Genomic DNA, 23,901 nt, shown 5'->3' on the forward strand with positions numbered 1-23,901 from the left:
TATGACCACCGATTTATGTCACCTACTATAGTTTCACCTTTGACAGCGATGGGGATGAATTTTTTGACGCTTTTTAGATATAGTGTTTTATTTTTATTAGTTTACTAGGATAGTTTTTTTTTTGTGTTGATCCTAAATATCTATGTATATCGGGTGTGTCGTTCACAATCACATTAAATTCTATCGCATATACTTTATGATATTCTATGGCGAATTGTAAAAAAAATAACCTAATCCATTCAGTGGTTTAGCCACAGGAGTCATTTTACGTTTTTATAATTTACAACATCATGTGTAAAGCAGAGATAAAGTTATTATAGGAGTATCGAATGTTTTGATCAGTTGACAGCTGTCAGTTTTCAAGGGAGAATTACAGTTGTTTGTAATGACTGACTTTTAAATGGTGTTCTAATTATATAGGCAGTATGGTCGAAAGACTTTAGCCTGCCCTATGGGCAAAAAAAAAAAAAAATGGTGTTCTAATTTTCGCACATTTTTATTCTAATTACTTTGTTTGAAAATTTTCATTTTTTTATTTTTACGTATTTTTCTTTTTTCTTTGTGTTAATGGATATATTAACCAGTATATTAACGCATTTCATTTATTGTGATTATGAACGACACACCCGATATAAAGTAAATAAATAATTTGAATAATTTGAGTTCTAAAATCAAAAATGTAGAAAATGATGTTCCTATATATATAATAAAGTATATCTCGACCTATAAATATCTCAAACTTACCTGCATAGGTCAAGCAAGTATGTTACGAATGTTCCAAAATAACAAAAATATTAGCCGTTCGGAAAATAACTATCCTAATCCTTATTGAATACCGTCTGAAAATGCGCGCATTATTTTAATAGACCATCCCCCGCAAAACGTATCAAACAATTACCAATCTATTTGTTATTCACCCATCTCCCCTAAACATTTTGTTTATTCAAGCCACTTATACCGTTATACCTACATACTGTCCAAACCCCAGTATCTAAAACACCCTAATACCTATCTATCACGCCTTCCCCAAATGGAACGCATTTGGGATCGAATTTACGGAGTACTCCATTACAAAGTGTAAACCCTAACACGGCCGTAAGATATCGGCTCCTCAATTTTTGTAACACAAGGGTGCAGTCAAATTGCCGGCCGATAAGCGGAGGGGAGCACGTTGGTTCGGACGAAGGTTGATGGAGGTAAACGGGAATGTAAAACGTACATAATATCGGCTCCCTATTTGCGCGTCCTTATGTAGATGATGTCTCGCCTATTTTAAGGCGTCTTTCACTCTTTCAGCCTCAGTAACCGGGTTTGCCACTAGGACCTTCTTTAACCCCTATAAAGGAGCGCTGTAAAACTGAAGTGAGGCAAGGTTACGACAGTCCTCAATATACTTTCCTTTTGCATTATTAAATTCAGTTGCGTTTATACCTAAGTCTCTAAAATTCTGAAAACCTAATCTACAAGTCAAGTGCGAGCGGTATTACAAGACACACTTTATAAAGTACAGCTATACTTTAGTAACGCGGTGTCAGCTCTGTAAATTTCAGAATTTTTAACAATAATGAACCAGATCTCAATTTTCTTTCCTACATTTTTGTAACGAACTTTTGATGTTCGAAATATTCGCTCTGTGACTAATTGGCAGACCGGGCGGCTGCTGAAACTCTGTAAAATTGTATTACTATTTCTCGTGCCGGAACAATCATAGACAGTTTTTGGAAATACTTACTAGGTATTTTTTACGAGATATGATATAGAAAGTACCTAGGTACTTTTCGCCTGCATACAAATAATTTCTTACAGCCTCATCATAATAGTCAAAAACTCAATAGTAGCTTCTTGTAAGTCGTATAAAATATTAGTATAGAAACTACGAATAGACTTAACAACAAGAAACAAAGAAAATATGAACTACGAAAAGAGCTACAAAGTTGAGCAACTTATTCACACAATAACTTACTCTAGCGTGTAGCCTATCTTATTGTCTGACTATCTAACATATTACGAGTACGTGCCGAATATCTAAATGCGTCGGGGGCATCCGTAAAGCAGTAAATTCTCATTACAGGTTCGCCCGTGGTGCGCCATCGAACTATGCTATGCTAATTTAACGTAGGTACATTTCCCAGTCGGCACGGAAGCGTATGCAGTCTGAACAAAGTTCTACATCTGACTTTGAGCGTAATCTCTAGGTGCTAAAAAGTTTTGTTGTATGTAGGTCACCCAATAGGTACCTACATTTTAGCAATACATACAATTAATAGGAACCAAGGTTATTCTGAACAGAAAATTGTTGTATGAGGGTAACCTGGCGCAACATTATAATTAATCAATAAAAAATACAGCCCCTGTTTGATAACGATGCAGTGAGAAATACAAGTTTGTTATGAGAGACAAGAATTTTATTTTATTAATAAGAGACAATATCGAGGTGTCCATACCTTTTTTATGATGAAAAACTTTCTAGAAAGAAAAGTTAAGTAAGTAGATATAGCAGAGTGGTGCTTTACGTAGATAGTGAACTTTATCTAAAACTAGGCGGTCCGTTCGAGCACTTTCCTAGAATTAGTTTCACCTGTCATTAGTATACTGAATGTTCGTGGGCGTATTTGAAATCAGAGATCGCATTCATAACTCTCGTTGATGGACTTTGCTTTTATGTGGCCAGGAATAAGTACGGAATACAGTAGGTAAACGTGAGTCGTACCGTGAAAAGGTACCTCTCCCGTAGAAAATCTTTGTGAAAATAGTGCTACCTATGTACCTATTTAATATGTGGATACATTTGAGATTTGTTTTGAATGTTAGAAAGTATTAAAGAAATTGGATAAAAGGGTGATCACAGCTGTATTGTTCTATATCCAAACCTGGTTATTTAAGGTACGATGTAAGGTAAGCTACGCCCGAATTTCGCCCTATATCCGGGCTAAATCTTTGACCTAGTAAAATTCATAGCTGCAGGCCGCATTTTTTAAACAATGTCGTTGATGTGCATTCCCTGTAGCGTGTGTGCCGTTACGGAACGAATACCTGGCTCGGTACACTCTGAACAAATATCCGCAGGCAAAATATTTCACGTCATCCTAGCTAGAAGGAATTGTGACTATCTGTGACAACGCAGCATAGCTTTGCACTGGATTTGTAAACACACCAGTGTATGGTATGAATGGTATCTATGTATTGCCAGTTTGTAAAAAAAAGTCGAAAAGTTTAGCGGTAAAAAATTTCAATACAAAAAAACCAGCGTTCATACTTTGTCACATTTATTTCGGTGAATAGTAAAAGCTGTAACTGACTGAAGCACGTACACAGACGTAAAACTTCATTGAAACTACACTTCCCATTTGCATTGCAAAATTTTCATTTTGTGCTAAACATAAAGTAACATGGGATGTGACGGTATCTTCTTTTATGACCACGCAGGTAGGTTCAGTAGAATGTTGGTAGTTTTGAAAATAAATTCCGAACGGGATATTCGCAACAAAGTTCGGTGCAATAAATAGAAATGTAACAGAATGTTGCTACCTGCAGAACATAAAGTAATTTAAACGTGGCGTCCGCTCTGCGAGTTCTTAATCAATATGTGGACGCTGAACCGCAGTAGCTACAAATTAATTATAGGGGTTTAATTGTGTGTTGCGTAATATATTTCATATTAATTGGTGGGACTTAAGTCTGCGGTGATTTAACTTTGGGATTTTTCAATATATGGATTCATCGAAATTGAATAGATCATGGAAGTTTTCCATAGAGTGATTTGAAAATAAGTTTCTTTATTCAACATTAATAAATATACACATGTCAACAACAATACGCCAACGTCCTCAATTAATGCTAATTTAATAGGTAAGTAGAAAGTATTTTCGATTGTTTTATGGCTAGAAATAAATCTTATTTAGATAGGACAGATAGCTACAAAACCAACAATTCTAGGAAACTTCTGAAACAGTTTACCAACAAATACTCCCTAACGACTCAGGTCACAAACAAACCTGGAAGGATAAAAGTATCATGCGATCTAATTGAATAGCTAATAAACAAAGTGTCTAAGTTTCCCGCCGCGCAATAAATAATAGATAAATTAAATGGCCGAGAGCTGGGCGAAACAGAATTAAAACTTTCCGGGAGGTTCACGTAAATCACAGTTGGCTGATTTATATTTCACGCACCTTCGCCGAGTATGACCGAGTCGGGCCCGAGCGTGTAATTCTATGAACAGTTTGCGATACCGTGTGTTCCCTAAGGTATTGAAGCTGGTATCTTGTTCGTCATATTTTAGTGGGCTGCACTGCAACGTGTAGTGTACTTGCCTAAGTGGATAGGTGGCTATTGAATCCTTACTTGTGCAAATGAAAATGTAAAACTGAATTTGCTTATCACACTCACGGTAAAACGGCTTGAATTGATTGAGGCAAAATTGCTAAGGTACCTATGGAAACGAATATAGACTTCATGTTCGTGAGCATCGAAAAAAAAATCGCAATTTTGCTTTCCATGAATCGATAAGGGAGACCGTATAAACAAAAAGTAGAAAACTCTCATCTAACTTGAAGACAGTACTTAACGTAGATATTACCTATATTAAGAGTACACCTATCTATATTTAGGCAATTGAAAAGTTGAGGCACGTAAACCAAACCAGTGTTATCAGTTCACGAATGTTTCCAATCGGATGAGTGTTTATCCATCCGAAGTGCCGTAGATAGTAGACGGATTTATAACACTTCCTCCTTGCTTCGCGACGATAGGACATTCACTTGTATCCCCCTCCAGCGTTACTCTTGGTTGATAAGCTCAAACTGATTTCGATTCCATTTCATCTGTGGTAACTTGAGGTAGAAATCGTGTATTTGGTTGTGTGGGAGAGAAGTGAATAATTTTTACATGGAAATCGATGATTGTGTATTAAAATCTTAAAACAAAATGAATAATTCAGATTTCTTAAACCGGCGATTTTATATGAGTTCACGATATGTCTAAGAATTTGAACATTTCATAAAGTTGATTCCTAATTGTTCCATTTCTTAAAGTAATTATGCTAAAGACAACTCACAAAATACTAAGATTACTTACACGTAGACAAATTAACACCATAATTTCACAAAGTAAATTGATAAAGACATCACTTAAAAGTAACTTAATTAAGCCATTACGCTACCCTTCCTATTTCCCAGAGTTTCTTATTTGTCATCTCTTAACAAGTTCGCGGAATATAAAATGCGAGTACATTATAGACACGTAGGCATTGCCTAAAGCTGTGTGCAGAATACACAGATTTAGTTGATGTCAGTTTAACCGTCTGAAGCGAGTTGAACCCGTAACTCAGTGTACACAAGGGTTTATTTGTTCCTTTTCGAACTGTAGCGAACTAATTGAGCTCGAACTAAACTTCCGCTCAGACTGTTTACATTGTGTACACCATGCTGTTTTTTTATGAAAAAAGGTAAGAAAATTGTAGCTCAAAAAAATGCAAAAAAGGAGGCACCTACACATTTTTATTTAAAGATGTTATATTAAGACAAGATGATATAATTAAGTATGATAACGTAAAGGCTCATGATAATCTGAACACCACTTACTACTTATTTGAATTCATCTTTATATTTCCCAATCAATGCAAAAGACTGACTTAAATTTCTATGCGCAATTATCAAATAAATGTTGCAATTACTCGGGCACAGACCTAGTGATGAGAAAATCGCTGAATTTGCATTGAGTTGGGCCAGACATAATATTTCTGAGTGGGTTGAACATTTCCAGGCAAATCTGCCACGTTTGAATATAAAATGAATGAAAGTTAAGTCACTTATGCAAATGGGAGAAGTTCCGGAACTCGCCTTTGATACGAACTTGTAGTTCCTCATAATAGAAATGGATACCTTTGACATACTCGGATTTATATTTCTATTTTAGACAATTTAATTTCGACGACTTCAAGTTTTCGGCTTCGTTCAAGTTTTAGCTCCTGAGATACTTGTTTGAAGAAACATTTTGAATATTATATGTATGTGCAGGGAGGTTTATAAATGTACGGACGTAGGTACTCACTAAGCTAAGCTGTAACTTAGCTTAGACAACGAATTAATTTGTTTATACATAATTTATAAGTCTAATAAATAAAGTCAAAGTCAAATCATTTATTTCATTTAGGCTTTCACAAGCACTTATGAACGTCAAAAAATATAAATAAAGTTGATTCTAGTTACGCTAAGCACTGCCTATTTCATATTTTTGCCTGAAGATCTTCCACATTGCACCTATTTTCATATTTCCTCACATATCAAACAACTACTTATAACCTGATCTTAAAATGGTTTCAAAAACATCAATCTATCCGAACAAACGTGTACTTATCATATTTCCCGACAATACACCCAATTTCCTGCTTTCGCTTCTATCGTGATTGCATAATTTTCTTTTATTTATCATCGTCTACGGAAAAAAGAAACAAGTGAGGCAGTGGCGAGAGCTTATTCAGCCACCATTAGTGAGCCCGCCCGGCGAGGAGCCGACAAGTCGATAAATCATTTCTCAGCATCGGCATCTCTTATCGATTCTATTCAATAGCGATTTATTCGCTCGATGCTTAATCGCCGCTTTTCAAATATGAGTAGGCTTTAGGCAACTAAGTAATATGTCTGTGGGAATGAAACCTGCGCTCTTGACTCAAATGAGTTTCATTTTATGTATAATGTAAGAACAATTTTTGTGTAGGTATATGTAGTAGGATATCTGTTAAAATATTTAGACCGCCTTTTGTTTCTTACATTATGTAAGAAAAAGTTAAGTAAGTAGATACCTATTTATATTTAAAAGAAAATACACTTCAGTAGAAAAGTGTATTTTCATTCTTGAAATTACTTACATCTTTTAAAACACTTAAATAGAGAGGTTCAGGTTGATTACATTTTTCTTTCATCAAGGATGAAAAAAGTTATTTTCTAGCAAAGAAATATGTTCACAATGCTTCAGAAAATTCTTGGAGGTACTTTTAAGACATTATTTTTGTAGAAGCTTTTATCTCGTTGGAAGGCAAGTCTATTAACAGTCCATTTCTTTATGATAAGTAAAATTATCAATCATTTAGCTGGGTTAGCGTAATTTATAGACTCCTTTCTTATCAGCTTGAGACCTAAAAGATAGTGTGATGATCTTGAATCTTTAAACTCAAAATTATTGATTCTCCTATCTTCTCGAAGAACACTGAAAAGCTTTGAAAAGAATTCATGAACTAAGTTAAAAATGCAATTCTATTTAACTCCGTCTAGCTTTTAAATCATTTCTAAGTGGCAAACATTTATTTAAATGGAAAATAAATTATATTGCGCCAAGTAAACACTGGGTTCGTCTATTTAGAAAATATGGAGACTGTTGCAAATACCATTTATAAACAAGGGTCCATTAGTCTGATGAAATTATTAAGTCCTATGTTCTCCATTTCCATGAAGATAGCCCAGATTATCAAGGATAATATTAATAATACAGAGATTGTTGGCGTCATAGAATTAGTGCCCCGAACTGATTTGCAAAACACACCCCCTATTAAAATGTAGGACTTTCGTATAACTGGTGAAATGTAGCTGTCCTGACAGATAAGCCTAATGCTAAGAGGAAAACAGGCAATGTGTTATGTTAATTTATTACAGAAATCCGGCTTCGTGAAATTACCAGGACCCTGGTGGCCACTGACTAGACATGATTACTTGAAGACAAAATTGCAAATTGCCTTAAAAAGCTATTACTAACCCGCACCCGTATTACTTTACGCATGTTTTATTTTCTGTTCAGTAATGTGATTCTACACTTATAAACTCTCTGCATCAGGATCGCTGTCACTCCTCACCGATCCTCTCGAAATACAAATAGAGAGTTGCTACCTAATTGCTACCAGCTACCATTAGTTGCTAACCAATTGCTACATTACCATTACCTAGGACTTTAATTCACATTTGAGGAGGGCCCATATCTGCCGGGGCTGCGGGTTACTCGAAAGAGATACCGCGGCCCTGGCACATAAAAGGCCTACGACGGAACACAACGGTTTCTAGTCAGTGAGAGTCTGACACTCCCTCACCGCTGCTAGCTAACCCACAGCGGGAGGGGGGTCGTTAAAAAAAAGGAGGGCCCATGTGTACCTAATTAAACATAAATAAGTAAGTACCTAATTGTTTTTTACTTATATTACTATGACTCAGTATAGTAAGGGTGCACATCCAATACGCTTTTTCCAATATCATTACAGATAAACATAATACACATTTCTAATAAGTATGACGTCAGCTTAACGAGTTTGTCCCAGATAAAAGGAAAGTGAGCCATTCTAAAACCATTAAAGTTTGTTGCGGGAGATGTGACTAGGGATTGTATTGGATATGCATAAGTTCCACGTGAATACCGCTCAGGTACGCCCTCGGGACCAAGTTGCATTCGCAAGTAATATCTGAAATTTTACTCCGAATGTTCTAGAATACCGCCCCGAGAATATTTCGTTATTAGGTAGGATTTAGGACCGCGATATCGAAAATCGCTTAGGCTAAGTGATTTTATTACAAATGGTTATAAAACTTCACTTAGATAATGTATTTTGATAAAATGTGTTTGTAACTTTTGTTGATTAAACGCTGAAAAAATTATATAAAAAAAAGGACTTTTACATAGTCTACTTAATTATGTAAAAAAACACCCATTCTGTGTAAAAAACTAAGTATGAACTTATATACCATGTTATAAATACCAACCCGGTATAAATCAAAATATCCGCTCTTGCATTTCAGTCTGACCTCGCGGGTAACTAACCAAAATCTGAATTTATTGGTCGGCGTCGCAGCAAAGAACGCGAATCGATCACCGAGTATCGGTAATCGGATCTTTTGCCCGCATGTCTCGATACATAACGTTTTGCGGTGTGACAGAGGGTTTGCTACGTAAATAATCGCTCCACATTTATTACTAGGTACTTTCACTGTTTCTTTTTAGATTTGAAGACAGCTATGTGTTTGTATGTGGGAGATTTAGAACCTATTTGCTTGTGCAGTGACCGGATTTGCACAAAATGAATTTGAATGTCAATCTCAAATATATAACGTAACAACAATCTAACTATTTCTCTCCTATCGTACTCTCTTATGTACTCCACTTATGTACTCTCTTATATACTCTCTTATGTACTCCCTTATGTACTCTCGTATGTACTCTTCTTATATACTCTCTTATGTACTCCTCTTATGTACTCCTCTTATGTACTCCTCTTATATACTCCTCTTATATACTCCTCTTATGTACTCTTCTTATGTACTCCACTTATGTACGCCACTTATGTACTCCACATATGTACTCTCTTATGTACTTTCTTATGTACTCTCTTGTGTAATCCACTTATGTACTCTCTTATATACTCTTTTATGTACTCTCTTATATACTCTCTTATGTACTCTCTTGTGTACTCTTCTTATGTACTCCACTTATGTACTCTCTTATGTACTCTTCTTATGTGCTCTTCTTATGTACTCCTCTTATGTACTCCACGTATGTACTCTCTTATCTACTGTACTTTCTTATGTACTCTCTTGTGTAATCCACTTATGTACTCTCTTATATACTCTTTTATGTACTCTCTTATATACTCTCTTATGTACTCTCTTATATACTCTCTTATGTACTCTCTTATGTAATTTGAATGTCAATCTCAAATATATAACGTAACAACAATCTAACTATTACTCTCCTATCGTACTCTCTTATGTGCTCTCTTATATACTCTCTTATGTACTCCCTTATGTACTCTCGTATGTACTCTTCTTATATACTCTCTTATGTACTCCTCTTATGTACTCCTCTTATGTACTCCTCTTATATATTCCTTTTATGTACTCTTCTTATGTACTCCACTTATGTACTCTCTTATGTACTTTCTTATGTACTCTCTTGTGTAATCCACTTATGTACTCTCTTATATACTCTTTTATGTACTCTCTTATATACTCTCTTATGTACTCTCTTATGTACTCCACTTATGTACTCCTCTTATATACTCCTCTTATGTACTCCACTTATGTACTCTCTTATGGACTTTCTTATGTACTCTTCTTATGTACTCTCTTATGTACTCTCTTATATACTCTCATATATACTCTCTTATGTACTCTTCTTATGTACTCTCTTATGTACTCTTCTTATGTGCTCTTCTTATGTACTCCTCTTATGTACTCTCTTCTTATGTACTCCAATTATGTACTCTCTTATGGACTTTCTTATGTACTCTCCTTATGTACTCTCTTATGTACTCTCTTATATACTCTCTTATTTACTCTCCTATATACTCTCTTATGTGCTCTTCTTATGTACTCCTCTTATGTACTCCACTTATATACTCTCTTATGTACTCTCTTATGTACTCCACTTATGTACTCCTCTTATATACTCCTCTTATGTACTCCACTTATGTACTCTCTTATGGACTTTCTTATGTACTCTCTTATGTACTCTCTTATATACTCTCTTATTTACTCTCCTATATACTCTCTTATGTACTCTTCTTATGTACTCTCTTATGTACTCTTCTTATGTGCTCTTCTTATGTACTCCCCTTATGTACTCTCTTCCTATGTACTCCAATTATGTACTCTCTTATGGACTTTCTTATGTACTCTCCTTATGTACTCTCTTATGTACTCTCTTATATACTCTCTTATTTACTCTCCTATATACTCTCTTATGTGCTCTTCTTATGTACTCCTCTTATGTACTCCACTTATGTACTCTCTTATGTACTTTGTTATGTACTCTCTTGTGTAATCCACTTATTGTTCGGGATACCCAGAACATAACATAACAAACGAGTTGCAAGGGTCGGTTGACAGCATTTACCAACTATGTCAACGAGTTGGATGAGTCATTGGATGCGTCACAGGTGTGCGAATTGCAACTACGTTTGGGTAAGATGGAAAGTTTATTTTCACAATTTGACGAGGTTCAGTCAAAATTAGAGTGTTTAGCTGATGATGTTAATAGTCAACTACCGGAGCGTAACGAGTTTGAATCTAAGTATTATAAGATCTTTGCAAAGGCTCAAGACTTACTTACACGTAACTTGAAACCAACTAAGAATGAACCTTTGGAAAGTGATTATAGTTCAGCACAAACGCGTAATCGCAGGCTTGTTAAATTACCTACCATACAACTGCCTAAGTTTAGTGGTTCCTATGAGAAATGGTTGGAGTTCCATGACACGTTCTCTAGCTTGATACATTGTAATGATGATATTGATGACGTCAACAAGTTTCATTATCTTAAAGCGTGTCTCGAGGGATCAGCTGCTGTTGTGATCCAATCCATTGAGTTTTCCGCCAACAACTATTCTGTGGCGTGGAAGATATTATGCGATCGCTATGACAACAAGCGGGTTTTAATAAACAACCATGTTGCAGCATTATTCAACCTCGAGACTGTTAAAAAAGAATCTTCCGTAGCTTTAAAACGTGTCATTGATTCTGTGAATAAGAATTTGCGTTCATTGGAATCGTTAGGAGAGCCAACAGATCATTGGGACACACTGTTGATTCACATGGTATCAACCAAATTGGATGCTAAAACCTTTCGAGAGTGGGAAGAATTTAAAGGTAGGTTTGTTAAGGACAAGTCAGTTACTTTGAACATATTTTTTGACTTCTTGCGAAGCCGTTCAGATTTGTTAGAGACTATTGAAATGTCACAGATTAGTGCTAATAATTCATCTCTTTCTAACATTAAACATAAAAGCATGGTGTCTGTAACCAGTGCGCCAGATAAGCAGTCTAATTCATTTAATCATTGCCCGAAGTGTAGCGGTGAACATAATCTTAATAACTGTTCACAATTTTTAGGTCTTAGTAATGAAGAGAGGTTGGAGTTACTACCACAATATAAGATATGTTTTAACTGTTTCCGTTCGGGTCATTATGCAAATCGGTGCAAAGCAAGAGGCTGCAAAGTGTGTAAGCGCAAGCACAACACTCTTGTTCATATTACTGATGGTAAAGCTAACTCGTCAATTGAACCATCAACCTCTATCGGTAACGGCAATAACAGCAGTGAAGTTGCGAAGCCATTGCCTAATAACAACGTAACATTGTCGGCACAAGTCACGGCGAATGTACGAAATAAAGGAGACGTTCTTTTAGCCACTTCTTTGTTCAAACTTTATGATAGCAGTAACCGCGAACATCTTGGTCGTGCCGTTCTTGACAGTGGTAGTACGTGCTGCCTTATCACAGAGAAATTCTGTAATTCATTAAGTTTGCCGACTATTAAGGTAAGCGAGACATTAATTGGCATTAATAATTCCAACTCACTAATAAGTAAAATGTGTTGCGTTCCGATAAAATCATTGAATGAAAACTTTTCTGTAAATATTAATTGTTACATCTTACCTTCTATCACTGAAGAAGTGCCTTGTCGTCAACTTAATCTTAATGACATAAATATTCCGAGTGATTTATGTCTAGCTGATCCTCATTTCTATGCACCATCCTCCGTGGACTTAATTATAGGTGCAGATGTTTTCTGGGACATCTTGGGTACAGAAAAGATAAACCTCGGTATAGGTAAACCGGTACTATTTGAGACTAGACTAGGTTGGATAGTTTCAGGCCCTATGGTTAATAGTGGTCAAGTGTCGCGTTCACCCTCATTAATTTGTAATTTTACGAATATTCATCATTCTGAAGCTAATGTTTTACAGAATGACTCAAGTACCGATGACATCCAAAACCGTTTAATGTGTTTTAGGCAGCTTGAGGAAGTTAGCCATCAGTCATCAGTACATTATCTAGAAGAAATGTGTGAAGAGCACCTTATTAGAAACACTACGTGTCTGAAAAATGGCCATTTTTGTGTTAGATTAACGTTAAAACAATCACATTATAACTTAGGTCACTCTGAACATAAATCTAAGCTGTGTTTGCTTTCATTAGAGCGTAGCGTTCAGAGTCAGACATCATTTAGCATTCGTTATTGTGATTTTATGAAAAAGTATTTAGAGTTTAACCATATGTCTTTATGTGCACCTGATCCACAGAAGGTTGCATATTTAATAGCTCATCATGGCCTTGTCTGTGAAAGTACTTTAACTACTGAAGGAACCGTTGAGCTGAATTCAACTGAAATACCATTACATAGATGGAAATCAAATATTCCTCAAGTATTACCCGATCATATAGGCCATTCTTCATTTAGTTTGAATATTGGTTCAATAGAACCTTGTAAAATGTTAGGTTTGAGCTGGCTTACTGAGACTGACGTCTTAGTATTTTCATTGAATCCCGATATTAATAAAGTCATGACAAAGCGTGGGACATTTTTTACAATTGCTCAAATTTTTGATTCTCTGGGTCTATTAGCTCCTTGCATTATTGTCATAAAAACCCTCATGCGAAAGCTTTGGGTATTTAAATTGGGATGGGACGATGAGCTGCCGCCTGAAATATCCAGAATTTGGTCCAAGATCTTATGCGACTTACCGTTATTAAACTCATTGAAAATTCCACGGATCGTACTATGTGACTCGTATGAAAATATAGATTTGCACATATTTAGTGATGCATCAGAAATAGCGTATGGTGCATGCGTGTATGTTCGAAGTACGAATCATAATGGTGATGTACTAGTACGGCTGTTGACAGCTAAGAGCCGAGTAACTCCACTTAAACCAACTACTATACCAAGACTTGAACTTTGTGCGGTGTTGGTTGGTGTTCGTCTTTACGAAAAGGTGATAAACGCTCTTAGAACTAAAGTTAGAAGTGTCACCTTTTGAACTGACTCAACGATTGTTTTAGGTTGGATTAAAATGTTGCCAATAAAGTTACAACCTTTTGTCCGTAACCGTGTCGCTGAGATATTGGACAAAACTGCGGTCTGCTCTTGGAGGCATGTTCCCACAGACTTGAATCCAACTGACCATATATCACGTGGAACAGATGTAACTTCTTTGTCATCGTTAGACTTATGGTGGTCAGGCCCTGAATTTTTACGATATGATGTCTCTAAATGGCCTGATAATCCGACAGTTTCGATGAAAAAACTTCCCGAAATTAGGTCCGAAGTTTCTCTACTCGTTGCAAATAAGAATTCTCGACCTTTTTTTATCGACTTTGATAGATTTTCAAACTTCACTACTCTCAAACGGTCGGTTGCATACGTATTGAGATTTATAAGTCGTTGTAAAAAAGAGGAGTTATCTAAATATCTATTTCTTACCACTCATGAGTTAAAACAGGCTCTACGTGTTATTATACGAATTTCACAAAAGGAATCATTCCCCGAATACGCACTGTTATTGAATAAAAAGGAATTACCCAAAAAGAGTCCCTTAAATAAGTTTAATGTGTTTATAGACGACCAAAATTTAATTCGTGTTGGAGGTCGTCTTGATAATTCTCACTTTGCTTTCGATAAAAAGCATCCATTATTATTACAGTCCACTCATGTCGTTACACGATTATTATTTGAATTTATGCACAAAAAACTTATGCATGCTGGACCGCAGCTCTTACTCGCGTCCATAAGAGAGAATTTCTGGCCAATTGGTGGTAGACGATTAGCTAAATCAATTTATAAGAAATGTATAGCTTGCTGTCGTACAAAGGGACAGGTAATTGCTCCTCTGATGGGTAATTTGCCACAAAAGCGCTTGATTCCGGGAGGTTACCCCTTTGAAACAGTAGGCGTAGATCATGCTGGACCTATTATGTCAGCCACTAGGCAGGGACGTGGATGTCGTCTTACGAAAGTGTACATTGTTCTTTTCGTGTGCTTTACGACTAAGGCTGTACACATAGAGTTGGCAGGTGATTTAACAAGCAGCAATTTTTTATCAGCTTTGCGTAGGTTTGTTTCGCGAAGGGGAAAACCTAAACATATATACTCTGATAATGGGACCTCGTTTGTTGGTGCTTATCATGAACTTGGTAAGTTTTTAAAGGGTAGTTGCGATTCGTTATCCGGTGAGTTATCAAATGAAGATATTAACTTTCATTTTATCCCTCCTTATTCTCCGCACTTTGGAGGTCTTTGGGAGGCCGGTATAAAATCTGTTAAGTATCATTTAAAAAGAGTACTGGGCAATTGTAATCTAACATATGAGGAGTTGAACACCGTATTAGTCCAGATCGAAGCTATACTGAACTCTCGCCCGCTCACACCACTCTCTTCGAACCCTAACGACTTGTCGCCGCTTACGCCTGGACATTTTTTAATTGGACGACCGCTGACATCACTTCCATCTTCAAACCTCGAGGACCGATCGTTGACTCAGTTAACCCGATATCAGCGTATAGAGCAACTTCGTCAGCACTTCTGGTCACGATGGTGTAAGGAATATGTGTCGGAGCTCCAGCAACGAACGAAATGGCGATCCTGCACAAAGCCATTAGAAAAAGGCACTCTTGTGCTCATTAAGGAGGACAGGGTACCTCCTTTAAAGTGGCGCCTGGGCCGAGTCACAGAGGTGTTCCCTGGACATGATGGCATCAGTCGTGTCGCGGACATCATGATTTCAAGTGGTGATGTGGTTCGTCGGGCATTCAGCAAGATATGCCCCTTACCTATAGCTCACTCGGAAGATTCTGGTTGAGAGTCGAGCTCTCAACGCCCGGGGGGATGTTCGGGATACCCAGAACGTTAAACCTTTTTTAATGTAAAACACTAAAACCTGTAATGTAGGAACCTCTTTGTGTCTGTATTTTGTTTTATCTTTTTTTAATTTTTCGCTGTCAAAAATAAGCCTTGCGGAATACAACACTTTTATAAATTTTCACGAAGCATTTTTTATTGATTTAATATACAGTCCTATTCACTTATGTACTCTCTTATATACTCTCATATGTACTCTCTTATGTAATTTGAATGTCAATCTCAAATATATAACGTAACAACAATCTAACTATTACTCTCCTATCGTACTCTCTTATGTACTCCACTTATGTGCTCTCTTATATACTCTCTTATGTACTCCCTTATGTACTCTCGTATGTACTCTTCTTATATACTCTCTTATGTACTCCTCTTATGTACTCCTCTTGTGTACTCCTCTTATATACTCCTCTTATGTACTCTTCTTATGTACTCCACTTATGTACGCCACTTATGTACTCCACTTATGTACTCTCTTATGTACTTTCTTATGTACTCTCTTGTGTAATCCACTTATGTACTCTCTTATATACTCTTTTATGTACTCTCTTATATACTCTCTTATGTACTCTCTTGTGTACTCTTCTTATGTACTCCACTTATGTACTCCACTTATGTACTCCTCTTATGTACTGCACTTATGTACTCTCTTATGTACTTTCTTATGTACTCTCTTGTGTAATCCACTTATGTACTCTCTTATATACTCTTTTATGTACTCTCTTATATACTCTCTTATGTACTCTCTTATATACTCTCTTATGTACTCTCTTATGTACTCCTCTTATGTACTCTTCTTATGTACTCCACTTATGTACTCTCTTATGTACTCTCTTATGTACTCTCTTATATACTCTTTTATGTACTCTCTTATATACTCTCTTATGTACTCTCTTATGTACTCTTCTTATGTACTCCACTTATGTACTCTCTTATGTACTTTCTTATGTACTCTCTTGTGTAATCCACTTATGTACTCTCTTATATACTCTTTTATGTACTCTCTTATATACTCTCTTATGTGCTCTCTTATGTACTCTCTTGTGTACTCTTCTTATGTACTCCACTTATGTACTCTCTTATGTACTCTCTTATGTACTCCACTTATGTACTCCTCTTATATACTCCTCTTATGTACTCCACTTATGTACTCTCTTATGGACTTTCTTATGTACTCTCCTTATGTACTCTCTTATGTACTCTCTTATATACTCTCTTATTTACTCTCCTATATACTCTCTTATGTACTTTCTTATGTACTCTTCTTATGTACTCTCTTATGTACTCTTCTTATGTGCTCTTCTTATGTACTCCTCTTATGTACTCCACTTATGTACTCTCTTCTTGTGTACTCCAAGTATGTACTCTCTTATGTTCTCATCTTGTGTACTTTCTTATGTACTCCTCTTATATCCTCTCTTATGCACTCCTCCTATGTACTCTCTTATATTCTCTCTTATGTACTGACTTATGTACTCCTTTTGTACTCGTCTTATGAACGAATGACTGACTGTACGTAACTTACAAAATCCTCCCATGCTGTTTTATTGCATACGGCATGAGATAATTGCTTTAGTTATTTAATGATAGAACCTTTATAAACTGTAAAACACCAGCAATATAATCTGAATAAAGCCCAATAGGATTAACTCTATCTAAACCCATACGCGTATACTCGCATTCAGTATCTATTATATTTTAGCCACAAATGGGAAAATACGATTTCTGTACTGTAGCCTGTTATTACATAGTTACAGATATAATGTCGATGTAGTTTGGTTATTCGTGAAAAACTAGCCATTCCCATCAATTTTACATGTAAACTTTGAAACCAGTTATCGTCCACAAACCGTCAAATCCGTCTACTTAAATGATTACCAACATAGTTTAATAGTAGCTAAAATCACTCATAAATTAAGGGAGTAGACAAAGATAGACCTTCTTTCAAACCTCACGAATTTGATTTCATAAAGAATGGAATTTTATACATGTACGAAGATATAAAGAGTATTCCAATATTTCAACGTTAAATACGTGGATACATAAACGAGTATTTACTCGATTTATTTATAAAACATATCGCAAATAAATCATTTAAATTCTCTCTGAGCCCTTTCTCGGAAAATATAGAATTCAAAATGTTTAACTGCATCTCATTTTCAGCGTTAACGAAAATTAAACGTCCCATTCGCATTATTCGACTACGAGCAATATTAAATTCCATATGTATCATCGCGTTCCGGATTATATTAAAAAAATGAATTCGTTCGTAATTTTTTTGCTTTATTATATTCACTTTGCAGTGGGATATAACACCGCTGTATTAATACGGGACCGATTTTCATTTTCGCCGCTTCGTCGTGGGGTGTCGCGACAAAATTGCTTTACAATATAATTACAGAGTACAATTGTTCAGGAATTCGCTGGCTGTGCTTCGATTTACATTCGGAATGGGAACGAATTTTGTACAAATTGTTCGACTAGTTTCGTTAGTGATGAAATTTGAACGTTTCCCACTGAATTCTGGTACGGTTCGTTATTAGATTTCTTGGTTGCCTAATTGGCACTATCTTCGACAAGGAACCAACTAGGTATCGCCAGTCCGCACAGCAGTAAAATTGTTATAGTGTACCTGTCGTTATTCATGTACTGCTTTTCTCTTTTCTTAAAACATAGGATTTTAAATCCTACGACATAAATGTGCAGAATCTATTTCATTATTCTAGGACATTTTCTTCATGAGTGAAATGAACTAACTCCGAAATATAGTCATCATCATCATCATCAGCCTATCGCAGTCCACTGCTGGACATTGGCCTCTCCAAGTGCCACTGAGATCGATTTTCGGCTTATACAGTCATGGATTTCTTCATAAAATCGGATTATGCAAATGTGAGATGAAGACAATTACCATATGTACATTCGCACAGTGTCGCCAAATAAATACCTTTTACCATATCGGGCATTATTTTAAGACAAACTAACAGCCGTTTGTCTTGTGATCTGATTACTAGTTTGGAACTTTCCCAGCAATATAAATTTTCTCTATTCAAGCTGCATTTTTTTTTATACTGGATTTCCTTCTGCGTTTATAATAATAGAAGAACTTTGAATACTTGAATCTTGATTCTGTAGTTTCAGAGCACCTGCACACTACAGACTAAACAGTTGGCCGATGACCCGATAGTTGGCTTTTATGTATAAAAAAATCGTGAATTCCAAGAAGTTTTTAGTCGGTCTGATACCGCCGTTCACATACATGGTCGCTGTTACGTGTATACTTCCTCAAAGTTCTTCAGTTTCTTCATCAAAAGTTAAAGCCAAAGTAAAAGTAGTGTCTAAAGTAAAAGTAACGGTCAAATTCAATTTTTCTATTAGTTTTGCTGTCACTTTAGCCTTGAAAAAACGTATTTGACCGTTACTTTTACTTTAGACATTACTTTAACTTTAACTTTTGATGAAGAAACTGGCCGTTAATCTTCATACAGATTTATGAGCTCAAACCAACTAAAAGTTTGTAGCGTGCGCGTACTCTTACGGCCAGTTTTTGAGAACTTTCCAGTTATGTGGATACTGACCTATTAGTTTCACTGAAAAGCTGAAAATAACAAACTTTCTTACAAAAAAATATAACCGACTTTCTTACAAAATTAACTAAGGGACACCGATAAGACACCGACTTCTTCCGATGCACCTAAAATTAGTTTTTTTTTTTTGCTTTTTAGTGTTTTGGGAAGTCGGTTATATTTTTTTGTAAGAAAGTTTTTTTTTATGAATAAGTATGTTCTTTACATTAATATTGTTACCAGGTTGCTGCTACATTTATAAACTTTCTGTGTAACCTAGACAAGGTAAGTACTATATATTCAGAAGTCTAGCAGGTTTGATTAAGAACACCACAATTTGGTTTCACTAAAGATCTTTATTTCTTATAATACAAATAACGTTATTTACAATATGTTTATTACATTATCGTTACAATATCTTAACCTAATAGTATTTTACACAGTACTATGTCATCACTGCTGTTTTATTGTTTAATTCAAAAACATTTCTGGGTAGGCAAATATGTAAATTTGAAAGAATTTACATGAAAGATATTGAGCTTTCTCATCAATGTGTTAAGTTCACGTTTATAGAGGACGTTTAAATAAAAGTTGGGATTAAAGAATAAAAAGGTACCTATAGGAATAGGTCTTCATATTTTTTTTCCAAAACGTCCATAGTTTCGGTCGCATAATTTATTTAAAAAAGTATAGGTAAATGTTGCGGGATCAGAAATGTTTTTGTTTGCAGTTTACTCAGACGCAGACAATAGCACTGATTTGTTTATGAGAACATTTCATGTATACCAAGAGAAATAGAGTTACCGCCATTAAATATACTTGTGACGTCCGACAAATTATCATGATCATAGATATTTATCTACAGACGGAAGCGGAAAGTAACAATCATCTGCCTCGTGTTTTAAATATGTTAGTAGTCAAGCAAAATAATAGAAAAGTATATTAGCATTTATTTACAAAAAGAAACTAATAAACAACCATTGGCACTACATAATTAACAAGTTCTTCAGTTGTACATCTCGGTGAAGGATTTGGTTTCAATAATAAATCGATCGTTGCATCAACTACTGATGTATTCATATTTAATCCTAATATAATTTGTATCAATTGTATATACACGGCACATATTTTGTTAAATATAACAACACTATTCAAACGAAAAATACGTCAGTGCTTTTAAATATTTACATAATGCTTATTATAATAAAATAAGGTACTTCAAACCATTATATTTTAAAACAGAATTATACACAAACATAAAAGTACAATTTTGTTTTGAACGAGCACTAAAACTTTTATGCTTATGTTCTCGAAAATATATTAAAGTTGAAATCGTCTACTTTTCATTATCTAGTTTATCTAGACGTGAATGTAATTTAAATAAGAGTTCTTTTACTGCCATTCAAAACGAAACTGCCATGCCTCGCAAATATTATCGCTAAAGTTCATTTGCTAATTATTTTTATAATAATTAACGAGTTCACTTCTATTTTAAATCACTTTTCGCTTACTTTTCTGTACACTAGTACATCGTTCACGTCAATCGTTGCTACAATCACAAGGCTTCGGCGCGCTTGTATACAAACTTCAATCAGAAGCCTCCGTAGAGCCGCATACCGATCAGGTTTGTGTCTAGTTTATTTCAACTAGTACGTTAACTTCGTGTATTGTGCTAATGCTTGATGCGTTATAAGTGTGCTAGTATGTCGATCTCTGAAGGTGGCTGTGTGTGCGTGTCGTTAAGTGCGGGAGACCCCGACACGGTCACAATGACGGGTTGCGAGTCTGTGTGCACTATGGTGACGAGATGTTCGTCTGGGTCTTTCTCCTGTTCAGGTTTGGGTAAAGCTTCGATAGTGTTGTCGACGTATTTGAGGTCTATGGGCGTGATGGTGGGCAGGTTGTCCGTGACGGTGACGGGCGGGTCTGCGCGTGGGGCGCGGTATGAAGGCGGCCCGCTGTACTCGGAGCCGCACCATGCTGCGCCTGTTGATCCTCTGCTGGGAAAATGGAAATAATAAATAATTGGTAAAATGAAAAAAAAAAAATAAGGTTCTGGTCACATCCCCAGTTCTGTGGTGTGATTCTGTAAGACTTCATATCTTAACTTCGCATCTGAATCCGCCGTGAGTTTCGTGATTGGCATTCTCAAACTACACTAGCGCTACTCTTGCGAGTGTGTTTGCGAGTTGAACTAAATTAAACTCGAGATTTTGACATATAAAGTATGAGATGACTTTTAGAACGTTTTGAACCTGGAGTCACTCAGTATAAAGAGTGTAATGATTTCAACAACATTTCCATTTTAGGTGTAATTCTCATGCCTCATCCCAATATTTCAAATAGCTCAACGGTTACCTATGTATTGTAAAAGCTTTGAGAATAAAAACTGTTTACATTTTAAAACAGACATCAAACCATGTATTTTACTGTCCACGTCTGGACGATCGTATTTGATAACAAATCTTATATTTGTTGCAACAGGAATTTCAAGACGAAACAATCCGACGATAGGTTTCAGATTGCAATTGTATTGACTTTGGTCGTACCTGACTAGACTGGCTGAATTTGATCTGTATGTCGGGGGCGGCGACACGGCTGGCGCACTTCTGTCTAACAGAAGTAACCTGGAAGAAAACAATGCTCATTAGATTCCAAAAGTAGCGATAAGAAATTCGCACAACGGTATGGTTGATATGAATGGATGAATGTTTTGGTCTGAAAACGACATTAGCTTTGATGAAACTGACCAATAAGTACTTCTTTTTCTTGTACGTTGGCCGATGTCTTGTATTAATTAAGAGGAAAAAGTTCTACCAACCTAAATCTATATTCTTGCATTGAAGCCTGACAGCTTACTGGAGTTAAAGCAGAACCTGGACTGCCATCAACGTTTCTTCTATTTTGCCTTCTAGGACACCAGACCTCGTTACTAGGGTGAGACAATTGGAGATTAAAGGGCGAACATCATACGTACCTCATGGTGTGCCAAAGTCTTGATTTTAGGACTTTTGGGCGTAGGTAAAGGTAATCTTTAGGAGGATAGGTACGTACCTGAGTCTATACTCTTGCATGGAGGCCTGGTAGGTGGGAGGTGGTGGCCTGTAGTGGAACTCTGGGTAGAGCATGGCCGCGTATGGGTGATGCGGGCGCGCGTAGCTCGGAGGCAGCCGAGGCACGAGTCGCCGACACGAGGCACGCCGCAGCCCCAGTAAGGCGCAGGGGGCGTCTCGCGCGCCCAGACGCCACGCGAGGCCAGCTGCCGTTACTAACACTACTCCTATACCTGAAACAGAATTTTTAATGAGTAACCAGTAGTAAGGTATCTCATTGTCTAGTTTAGTGTATGCTCCAGTAAACTGCAACCATAGAGTTAGTTTATGTTGGAAGAACAAGAGTATTGGATATCTTTATGACATTTCTATTTTGTAGTGTCGTGGCGTTACTTAACAGTAAATTTTTCTGGTCAATAAAACCTAACTATTAAAAATAAATAAAATCTTTTTGTATAATTTTATTACCCAATTAGCTACTAAGTACATGTGTCTGCAATAAGACATTCTAGTTAGTGTAACAACGTGAAAAGAAACGAATTAGCCGGTATGCAATAGTCGTTTAGGTTGAAAATCTAGGTTCAAAAGTATTACCTATCTGTGTTAAGTAAGTTTTACTGAACACATAGATAAGCATTTTGAAATGTTTGCATAAGTAGGTAGGTACATAAACTAATGTTATTTAGGTAGTAAAAGATTAGAACTAAGTAACATCAAACTAGCCGTACAATGTTTGTAGTAATTATCACATTCACTTCCTAATTGTTTGGAAATGTATCTCCTTGACATGATCTGATACCTCTCATTATAATTACGTATTGAATGTGTGAAGTTGTTTATAGTCTCTTCTTTGCGATACTTTAGCATTTTCCGCATAATATTTTAACTTCAACTCTCCCATGCAATTCTTAGAGAAATATTAAGGCTTTGAGATTGACAACTGAGAGGAAAATGAGGAAATATTAAAAATAGAGCTAAATCTATTATTATAAGAAATAATGTATTCATAAATACGTATCCATTTACTTTTATTTTCAGTCAAAGTCGAAGTAACGATAACAGTGAAAATTAGCATAGCGTTCAGGCTAATACTTACTAGGAACTATAAAGTTCCATAAGAGCCAGTAAACGGTCTATTTGCGAAAAGTAATAAGTAGGTATAACTTTAATCTCCCGTTCTGAATATTCTATCCCATTCTAACATTTATTCCACCAACCTTTGATCTCAATCAATAACCTAACGACTTTGTTATGAAAGGCAGATGTCACGTTAACAACACATTATCATGGTTGCCAGAAATTAGCCACAGATATGAGCAACTGGCAACTGGCGCTTCAGCAACTGCTGTTAATTACTTTCGTGTTCGCGATCACGAACAATATGTTCCGGTGTAATCCGACGGCTTGCTACTCACTTTGTGCATGGTTTCATTAATTTTAACAAACAATAAAGCAGACTTAACGGAGGGTAATTTTTGACAACATATGTGTATATTTTAAATTGATTATTTTAGACAGTCTGTTGTCTTAATTCATTGTTATTTTTAGAGAATGAAATATTATGATGCATTAAGTTTAAGTTTAACATTCGATTGATGAAGCCTCAACAT

General features: G+C 36.0%; 1 protein-coding gene across 3 annotated transcripts in view; it reads right to left on the reverse strand.

Moving 5' to 3' along the window:
- Nucleotides 1-19,574: 19,574 nt before the first annotated feature.
- LOC124633327 overlaps nucleotides 19,575-23,901 on the reverse strand; it is a 113,050-nt gene continuing 108,723 nt past the window's right edge. The window contains exons 4-7 of one of the 3 annotated variants that reach the window (XM_047168513.1): nucleotides 22,293-22,524; nucleotides 22,060-22,170; nucleotides 21,788-21,865; nucleotides 19,575-21,235 (exon numbers count right to left, since the gene is read on the reverse strand). In XM_047168513.1, coding sequence (XP_047024469.1) covers nucleotides 20,926-21,235; nucleotides 21,788-21,865; nucleotides 22,060-22,170; nucleotides 22,293-22,524 — 731 coding nt within the window. In that variant the 3' untranslated portion in view covers nucleotides 19,575-20,925. Of the gene's footprint in view, nucleotides 21,239-21,787; nucleotides 21,866-22,059; nucleotides 22,171-22,292; nucleotides 22,525-23,901 lie in introns of all 3 variants that reach the window. The other 2 variants (XM_047168515.1, XM_047168514.1) reach the window with 2 other exon arrangements.

Source organism: Helicoverpa zea, chromosome 9, assembly GCF_022581195.2.
Source record: "Helicoverpa zea isolate HzStark_Cry1AcR chromosome 9, ilHelZeax1.1, whole genome shotgun sequence".
NCBI classification, from domain to species: Eukaryota; Metazoa; Arthropoda; class Insecta; order Lepidoptera; family Noctuidae; genus Helicoverpa; species Helicoverpa zea.